Here is a 10352-nt window from a genome sequence, read left to right as displayed (position 1 = left end):
GCAGATATTGATATCTGGCATAAACGCATTGGTCATGTTAATGTACAGCGACTTAAATCAATGCAGACCCAAAATATTGTTGCAGGATTGCCCAAATTCAAGGTTGCAGAAATGCATAAGGTATGTGAAGCCTGTTAGTTTGGAAAACAGGCAAGGAAACCATTTCCTAGACATGTTCAAGAGAGTGAGAAGCCATTGGAATTAATCCACTCTGATGTGTGGGCTACTAAAGCTGCATCTCTTGGAGGCTGTCATTATTTTGTCACTTTTATTGATGACTATAGCAGAAAAGTTTGGGTGTATTTTATGAAAAAGAAAAGTGAAGTTTTTGGGCATTTCAAAACTCTTAAAGCTATGGTTGAAAAAGAAACAGGCCTGCAAATAAAATGCCTAAGGTCAGATGGAGGGGGAGAGTACCTCTCAAATGAGTTTGCAAGGTTCCTGTAGGAGCATGGCATAAAGCAGCAATATTCATGTAGTCATACCCCACAACAAAATGGAATTGCAGAAAGGAAAAACAGACATATTGGAGAGGTATCTCGTGCCATGCTCAATGAAAAAGACTTGCCATATTTTTATTGGGCTGAAGCAGTTGCTATCGCAGTCTACATAATGAACAGGACTCCCATTGCAGCAATACATGGAATGACTCCAGAGGAGAGGTATACTGGTAGGAAACTAGATATTTCTCATTTGAAAATTTTTGGTTGCATTGCCTATGTACATGTGCCAGATGAGTTGAGATCCTTGTTGGATCCAAAAGCTGAGAAGTGCATCTTTATTGGTTACTCTCTGCAGCAAAAAGGGTATAGATGCTATAACCCTCTACTCGTAAGTTTACAGTGAGCAAAGATGTTGTTTTTGATGAGATGAGTAGCTGGTATAAACCAGTAAATGTGATTGATGATGTAGATGCACAAAATGGTAATGCTGCACAGAATTCACAGCAGCAGTCACAAAATATTAGTGGACCTGGAGCGTCCTCTAGCAGTGGTTCACATTCTTTGCCATGGACAGGCAGATTGAGATCAGGAGAATCTTCTCAAAGTAATGTAGATAGTGGTATGCAGGTATCACGAAAAGGAAAAGAGAAGGTTGATCAGCCCATGTTTGATGTGAATGCAGGCCACTCTTATGTGGATGGTGAATCCAGTGGCTCAGAACAGAGCATTGATGATGAGTTGGGTATTCCTTCTATTGTTACACCTGGAGTAAGGAAGACCAGGGATGTTTTGAGAGCACCTGGGAGTGAACCTACTTTGCGCAGGTCTACGAGAGCTAGGTATCTTGTGGATAGGCTGAAATATGATGGATTTACAGCCATTCACTATGCATATATGGTCAAAGTGATACAGGAACCAGAACCCACTTCTTTTGAGCAAGCCATGCGAAAAGAAAAATGGGAGAAAGCCATGGATGAAGAAATGGATGCCTTGGAAGCAAATGCTACATGGGAATTGGTACCTTTGCCTAAAGGTAAAAATGCAATTGGTTGTAAGTGGATTTATAAGGTGAAGTACAATGCAGATGGTTCTGTGAACAGATACAAGGCAAGATTAGTAGTCAAGGGGTATGCACAAATATATGGCATTGACTATGAAGAAACATTCAGTCCGGTTGCAAGGATGGCAACCGTAAGAGCAGTCATTGCTATGGCTGCATCAAAGGGATGGTCTTTACATCAGATGGATGTAAAGAATGCCTTCTTGCATGGTGATTTGCAAGAAGAGGTCTATATGGAGCAACCACCAGGTTATGTGCATGTTGTTCATCCTGAGTTTGTTTGCAGGTTGAAGAAAGCCTTGTATGGCTTGAAGCAAGCACCTAGAGCATGGTCTGACAAGATAGGACAGTATCTTGTCACTATTGGCTTTCAGATTTCCAAGGCAGATTTCTCACTTTATGTGAGAAAAACAGAGAAATGTATTATGCTACTTGTCATTTATGTTGATGATTTGATTATGACAGGTGACAGTGATGAAGATATCCTTCATGTGAAAATGCTATTGAAGCAGAAGTTTGAGATGAAGGATTTGGGAGAGCTGCGTTATTTCTTGGGCATTGAGGTGATTAGATTACCAAGTGGGATACAGCTCTTGCAGAGGCAGTATGGATTGGACATGCTATCCAAATATGGGATGACAGGCTGTAAGCCTATTTCAGTTCCTTTGGAGCAGAATGTGAAGTTGAGCACAGATGCAGGTGAGCTTCTAGAAGACCCTACTATGTACAGATGCATAGTAGGAAGTTTGATTTATATGACTATTACCAGGCCAGATTTGAGCTATGCTGTTGGATTGGTAAGTCAGTTTATGCAGGCTCCAAGGAAACCACATTTGGATGCGGCTAGACGCATACTCAGGTATGTGAAGTCCAAATTGCAGTATGGACTATTTTATGAGACTGGGGTTCAGATACAGTTGCATGGATACACTGATGCTGATTGGGCTGGTAGTATTTCTGATAGACGATCTACCAGTGGATATGTGTTCTCTTTTGGGAGTGCTGCAATCACTTGGAGCAGCAAGAAACAGCGTACAGTTGCCTTGTCGAGCACAGAGGCTGAGTACAGGGGTGCAGCAATGGCTGCATGTGAGGTAGCTTGGTTGCATAAGCTACTTTATGATATGCATCAGCCTACAGATGGGCCAGTTGTCATTTATTGTGACAACATGAGTAGTATACACTTGGCAAATAACCCAGTCTATCATGCTAGAACAAAGCACATTGAGGTGCATTATCACTATGTGCGAGAGAGGGTTTTACTAGGTCTTATTGATCTAGTTTATGTTAGCACAGAGGATCAGGTAGCTGACATATTCACGAAGGCATTGGGCGCAGAGAAGCTGCGCAAGTTCAGAGACTTGCTTGGTGTGCAGGAATTGGGATTGAGCTCGAGGGGGAGTGTTGAGATATCGAGCTCCACTCGTGATATGCCAGGGTGACCGTTGTGTCTTTATGTCACCGACTTGTCAGTTGCAGACGCGGTTGGTACACCGCCCATGAATAATAGCTACATGACAGCTATCCTTATCTACTCTAGTTCGTGGCTCAGTTAGTATGCCACCTTAGTTAGTTGAGTTTGGTTTGAGACCCATATATAGGGTTCTTCTATTTCTTTGTAAGAGAGATCTTTTGGCTTACACAACTAAGAAGATGAAAACTGTTTTCAGCCTCCATCCTTGTGTGTATTCCCCCATTGTGCAAGCAAGAAAGCTTCAAGTGAGACTCCTTCCTTCTCTCCCACAATCTTGACAACGTGTACTCTGCCTTACATGCCTGACAAATGGCAACCTTGACTGCTTACCAAACTGGCAAGCATCGCATACATGACCAATATCTGAATATTGGAACTTGGGTAAACCTGTAACAAGCTGTTTTTTCTACATAATTTGCAGCCTTTGCAAATTCACATGCCCCACTCTCTTGTGCAAAATTTCCAAATCTCTGACAGTGCTTGAACCATGGGCAAACATAGCTGAATTCAGCTCTAACAAGGTAGCATCAAGAGTAAACATTCTGCCATTCCTATGACCGCGAGCTATCAACTTGCATCCATTGCCAAACTCTTCAATAAAGCAGCCATGCTTATTGAATCTAACATGCAAGTTCTGCTCTGTCATCTGACAGACAGATAGTAAGTTCTTCGTAATCGAAGGAACATGCAATACATCATCCAAATTTTTCTTTCTGCCATCATGAACCACAAGAGGCACTTTGCCTTTATGCTCAATGCTATACTGCATGTCATCACCTGTACAAACATAGCCATGTTTTTTAGCGACCATATCAGTAAACCAATCACCGTGAGGTGCCATGTGGTTCAATGCCCCTGAATCAATGTACCAAACTGCATCATCAGTGCATTTTTCAGCAGCCCTGTCTTTTACATACTGCATGGCAAACTGTCTATCACCTGAGAAATCATCTCCCTGACTAGATGTAGCAAAATGTCCATGTTGTTTGCCCTTTTGATTGCCCTGCTTCTTCCAGCAGTCCTTGGCAATATGCCCATACTTCCCGCAGTAGTGACAATCCTTATCCCTATTGGGATTGTCAGATGGGCGTTGCTGTTGCCAGGAGCCTCTGCCTCTAGGGCTAGATCTCCCCCTGCCTCTAAATTTTCCACCACCTCTTGCATTCGATACGTGCTGGTTGTTATTGCTATAGGATGCATTCTACTGGCCTCCTCTGCCAGATCCATAGCCTCTACCACGGCTGCCACGGCTGCGTTGATTGGAATAGAAAACTGCATCCTTGTTTTTAGAACTGCTTGACCCTGTAGCCAAGCCAAGTTTAACCTCCTCATGTATAAGCAATGCAACCGGCTCATTAAAATTAGGCATTTCAGCCCTCATAGACACAGAAGTGTCAAAAGACTTATACTTAGGCCCCAAGCCATTCAAAGTCATAGCAACCATGTCTTCATCTTGAACCTCTGAACCAGTAGATGCCAGCTGATCCACAATGGTCTTAACCTCCGTGACATAATCCTGTATAGATCTGCTCTTTCTCTAAATGTTGTTGAACTTCTACTTCAACTGTATCTTCCTGGCACTTGTGGTTGTGCCATAGTACTTGACCAAAATGTCCCATGCATTCTTAGGAGAGCTGCAGTTCATTATTTGCATTACCATGGCATCTAAGATACATAAAGACAGCCAGTGCAAGACCTTGCGAGCTCTTTCTGTCCAAGCTCGGTGTAGTCATCTCTGATCAGCTGTAGGTCGTTTTGAGAGCTCACGTTCAGCTTCTGCTCTAGTCACCAACTCCCACTAGCCTTTCCCTATTAAGAAGTTCTCCATGCGGAACTTCCATATGGCATAATTATTATTGTCGAGCTTTTCCCCCACTATCTAGGTTATGTTGTCAGTCCTCTCTACATTAGCCATATTGTACCGAACAATATTTAGTCACTACCTGACTTTCTGCAAGCCAACAAGTTTGACTGACCAAGTTCAATCCTCAATAGTTTATGACAATTTTTTGCAATTAATTGTAGTAAAAAACCAGGGTATTTCAGCCCAATGACATCTCAAAACAGTCCACAAACAAGTGGTCTAACTCGTAGGTATAACAATCAATACATATGCTATGTAGTTGCTTCAGCTTAAACTCTTGCAACCTCACTGCCAGGGTAAATACATACACTCTGAAAATTGTAAACTGTGAGTAACCAGTTGTAATTTTAAGGCCAAAAACATTGAGTATACATGTCATACATATCCCATAATGCTTGCAATAGTTCAGAGATCTATCTTTGCATATGAGTTCCCAGACATGTCAGTCTAACACTGTATACATCATAAATTGCAAGTACAAGAGCAAGGTACACTTGCTATAAATTTCAGCCAAGCACAGATAGTCAATGACAGTGTATTTTAGTCCACCAAACTCTTCAAAATGTCATAGACATACGCCACCATACATGGGAACCAATACATGAACCTGCTAAAAACATGGTGGAGATGCATCAAAGAAAGTAAGTAATCATTTATACTTTGTCTGTCTTACATGTAGGCATTGAATATATTTGTGTACTCCTACAAACATTGAATACTTTGTCTTATGTAATCCGATTTTCAATTATGGAGTACTCCAACAATGCTCAATTTCATAGTTGTGTATGGTGTCAATTCATTGAGGTGCCAATGGAGAAGGAAGCAGAGCTACTACTCGCATTGGATGCCACCAATGCATAAGTATTCTTCCTTAAACTATGCTTCTCATTGTCATATTTATGATTACATCCTCATATTTATGATTATGTTTGTTCCCAATAGTATTTCTAGGGCACATGTAACTCCAAATATTGCTCATGAGGTGTACATGTTCCAAAAGTTTGCTCATGAGGTGTACATGTTCCAAAAGTTTGGTCTTGCAAACAAAGAATCCATTCTAGATAGATTGAGTCTAGACATGAGGAAGTGGGCTAAGGTTGAGATGAGTATAGAGGGAATGAAGCATCGTGGTGCCACTCCATGGTATAACTCTCCTTGCAATTTAATATCTCAGCTTGTATGGAATGTGCTTTTCTATCTCTAGCTCTCTTGTATGGAATGTGCTTTTCTATCTCTGGCTATAATTTTATTTTTGTTTTGGCATGACAGGATGAATTCCATGCCTTTGTCTCAAAAGAAACTGCAAAGGTTGAGGCTCTTGGTATAGATGAGGCAAAGAGGAAGAAACGATTAGATAAGTCTATAAGAGCGGAAGAGGAGCGCCTCAAAGATAGGGTTTACAAGTACTTATGCATTGCCAATCCCCAAAATGGAGATGATTTCTTTAAGTTGTTATTTAGCCTAATGTGGGATGATGCAAGCATGCTCAAAGTCACAAGAGACAAGTTGTATTGTCTTACAAGTTCAAAAATCTCTCTGGAAATGTAATTTGTATTTACAAAGCAAGTTGCATGCATGTTGTCTTTTTTCTTCAATGCTTTCTATTCATGCATGTTTTTGTGAAATGTAGGAAAAAAATAATATTGCATCTTATGAGTCTTACGAAGTCTAAAGATCCCCAATACCCTCACTTTGGTGATTACAAGATCTTTCGGATTTACATGAAGAAAGAGACATATTGGGCTCATTTGCATTTGGAGGCCGTGCTACAAATCCAAAGGATACAAGTAGAAGATCCACAACTACCAAACTCATTTGAGGAGTTTTTCAAACTTAACTTGAAGAATCATGTCATGCAGGTTGACACAACACAATACATCCATATTGCTTTTTTGACATTTTTCTTAATGTACGTATCAATACTAAGTTTTTGTAAAATGTTTGTAGGCTTTTGTATGTCTCATGGATGGAGTGAAGTCTTCAGACACTGCAGAGAAGATGCCAGAGCTTGTGCATTCATCCAAATGCATGATTTATAGGTTTATTTTGATTGTGTAATCATTTCTTCTCTTATGGTAAGTGCTTTGATCATTATGGAGTCATTTGGATCGAGAATGTTGCAGTGGATACTACAGTGTGTAGAAGAGAAGACATTGGATGCAGCTCCGAAATTCACAAGAGAGTGGATTGATATCTATAATGAGAATACCATGTATTCTCCAACATTATGTGAGAGAAAATTGATGGCATGGGAGGCTCGATTACCTTGTGGGAGTTATCCCTAAGCAAGAGAAAGATTTGCATAAGAGTAAGCACTTTAACCCATGTAAAGTGCGTTGTTGCTTTTGTAGAATTACTTTTTATGATCATGCATGAGGGTTTAAAGGTTGAATCATGCTTGCAGGGTTCATGGAGGAGGTTCTTTCTCGTGATTCAATTGCCATGCCCATTGCTGTAGAAGAGTAAGCAACTATAGGTATTGAGGGTGCAGAAGGAAGTACTCAGGCCATCAAAGCTTGCAAGGATACTACACAAGCCACCCAAGGTACTCTTGATAATGTGCACGCTACTCAAGCTACCATTGGGGCTAGTACTACACCTCTTGCTAGCCCCGTTGACAAGAGAGGCAAAGGGCTGATGAGCCAACCAAGCACCTCCACAGATCCACTGAGAAAAAATATGATGCAATCATTTATGGCACCCACCACCTCCTTTGTTGCAGAGTCATCTCTTAGTCGAGAGAGTTGGGAGAGGTGACCCATAACTTGTTCAATAGGTGAGAAGCTCTTATATTAAGTTGAAATTCATTTGCTTTATTTGGCATCCATGAGGAAGACTTACATGTATGATAATTAAAAATATATTACTTGAAATAATTATTGCAAGGTTCCAATATCAAACATACATTGATGCTTTGCTAGTGCATGTGACTCAGATTGATAGATTTGCCCTTGATAGGTAAACATGGTGACCATGTTTTGCAAGAACCTCAATTTACCTATTTGCGTGTAGCATTGCATCATTGTTTACTTAGCATCAATGACTATGTGTTGTTTTTTGAATAGCATCAACAAGTTTTTTGCAACACAGAAGATAGATCTTTATAGCAAAAATGGCATTCCATGTCGAGAGGTAGCTTGATTGATATTTGCAGATTTTCCTACGGGCTTGCTTGTGGATGCTCTAGGTCCCTCTTCATCGGGTAAGCTACGTTTTCTCTCATACAAGGTTTACATCAAAATCACTTCCCATATGTTATGACCCTTGTGTTTCTTTTAGAGGACATGACTATTCCCAAGTGGAATACATTCTCAAAGGGTCTAGTTATGGGTTGCATGGATCTTGCTCGTGAGTATTTGGCCGACGAGGGATTCTTGGTTAGTATGTGCTTGGCAGAGCATATAGGTGAGTTCATTGTGGATGCAGTGAGAGTGGGGCTTGTGCTTCACCGCACTTGGACGCTCATGTGTAATTCCAAGGCTTATCGGCACCCTATTACCAGAGAGGCAGTAAGATAACAAAGTTGGATGCTTTAAACATATTGTTATACATTGCAAACAAGGTTTGATCACTTATTGTATTTTCACTCATGAATAGGTACTTGATCTTACAATGTGTCTTTGGCATCGTGCCGGTCATGTTGTACCTTGCTACGATAGAGAGGTTGGGGAGAAGATTTCAGAGAGGTTGTTTCTAGCATATCGTAGCTACATGTTGGATGATTGTGTCTTTCCCACAGGTATTGATGGTGCCATTCTTAGAGGTGGGGCAGAGAGGTCTCATATTTTTAATCAGTAAGTAGTTTTGTATGTTTTTGCTCTCAGGTTTTGTTATATAGTTATTTCATTGTTTCTACTTGCATGGTCGCAAATGTTTTGTATCTTAATTGGTGATATGGTTAGGTGGTTATTGGCTACATTTACAAAGCGCTACAACTATGTTTTGGATGTGTTTGTAAGGTGTGGTGGTTTGGCACGGGCCAGTGCAGAGGAGATGAGACACTGCATGCGTCTAGAGCTAGATGACATGCTCTATGGGGAATGTTTATCCACCCTTGTTTGTGGACTGGAACTGTGCTGAGGGAGAGAGGGTTATCCACCCTTGTACTATGCTGAGGGAGAGAGGGAATGTTTATCCACCCTTTGTATGCGAACTTATTAGATTGTTTAGTCTGACATTATGCTTTGTGGTTGGTTGTGTTGACACCATATCATTCAACTATATTGTTGGCATGTGACTATATTGGTTTTTCTTTCCCTATCATTACTTTATTCAAGGGATCACATGCATTAGGATATTTGATTTGGTTGGTTATGTTGAGAATATGCCACGTTGGTCTTGTTTTCTTGGTGTGTGTTTATGTAAATACAAATTGTCATACTATTTTAGTAATAATAAAGAATTACAATTTTATTTTTATGTCACTTCATGTCTATAGTTTGTATGACTATGAATTAGTAATCATGCTCCTATGAATGTATGTTGCATGAAAAAGCTCGAAAAAATGAGATTGATTGCAAAAGAATGAAAATGAAAGCTCGCAAAAATAAAATCCCCTAGGTGGAGTAGATGACAAAAACAAGTGGTTACACCCAATGAATCTAGTGTCGCTCAGAGGTTTATACAAAATGCTGGCAAGAGATTGGCTATCATCATGAGGCGCACCATTGCAGAGCTATCGATCCCAGCATTGATATAAAAAAAAGGGGTGGCAACCACTCTTCCTCTGTATTAGGTTTTTATTTTAGTAATATTCACAATAGGCGGAGGTAATTACACATGGTGATGAAGTCGGGGTTGTTGGCCATGAGGAGAAGTCTTTGAGGAAACCTACTATAGATGGGCGAAGGTCCCTTTTGGTGAAGATCAAGGTTTCTTCAAGGGTTGAGGCATTTACAGTGTAGATCAAAGGGAAATCGTATCTACCATGAACCTCCTAGTTGAAATCAACTCCAATCCTTCTTGGGTAGGACATGTAGATAGAATCATCCCATTCATGTGGTAGGATGCTGCAAAAAGTGATCCAGACCTCTATATTGGGGTAGGATGCTGCAAAAAGTGATCCAGACCTCTATATTGGGGTAGGATGCTGCAAAAAGTGATCCAGACCTCTATACTGGGGTCCTAGATGCTCCCATGCCACCTAGGCTATGCCTCATATCCCTCCACCCTCCAGGATACCTCCACCACCTTATCTTCCTAATAGTCTACAGGTTCCTGTTGCCACCTTGTGGGGTGCCTCATCTATTCCTCTAACCATCTCCTTCTTGTGAAAATACATGGATCTAGAGCATGGCTATGGTGGTTCAAAGATGGGAAGAAGACTCATGTAGACATAGACTTAGACACTGTCTGTCACACAAGTGAATTAGGTTTCAAGATTGAGACTTGAACTCATAAACACAATCTTGTGTGTGGACAATAACATTGACACTTTACTGAAAAGAAAAGAGTACTATCATTGCATTAAGAAAAGGAAGTAAGTACAATGCTTTATAGGAAAGTAGTAAA

The 10352-nt window shown here is 40.6% G+C and overlaps 1 protein-coding gene across 1 annotated transcript; it reads left to right on the top strand.

Moving 5' to 3' along the window:
• Positions 1-8125: 8125 nt before the first annotated feature.
• Positions 8126-8921, top strand: LOC148029358 (uncharacterized). The gene is made up of 3 exons (XM_087688552.1): positions 8126-8350; positions 8439-8635; positions 8744-8921. The coding sequence occupies exons 1-3, from the start codon at positions 8126-8128 to the stop codon at positions 8919-8921; spliced, it is 600 nt and encodes a 199-aa protein (XP_087544678.1).
• Positions 8922-10352: the final 1431 nt, after the last annotated feature.

Source organism: Lygodium microphyllum, chromosome 11 (assembly GCF_053477565.2).
Source record: "Lygodium microphyllum isolate KBCC chromosome 11, Lygodium_microphyllum_v1.1.10, whole genome shotgun sequence".
Taxonomy (NCBI): domain Eukaryota; kingdom Viridiplantae; phylum Streptophyta; class Polypodiopsida; order Schizaeales; family Lygodiaceae; genus Lygodium; species Lygodium microphyllum.
Note: the sequence above shows the minus strand (reverse complement) of the source record. Positions and strands in the feature narration are given on the sequence as shown.

Bases quoted from the DNA above. Each gene is read 5' to 3' on its own strand.
- LOC148029358 (XM_087688552.1), top strand. From the start codon at position 8,126: ATGACTATTCCCAAGTGGAATACATTCTCAAAGGGTCTAGTTATGGGT. The intron at 8,351-8,438 runs GTAAGATAACAA...ACTCATGAATAG, and splicing joins ACCCTATTACCAGAGAGGCA to GTACTTGATCTTACAATGTG. The intron at 8,636-8,743 runs GTAAGTAGTTTT...TGATATGGTTAG, and splicing joins AGGTCTCATATTTTTAATCA to GTGGTTATTGGCTACATTTA.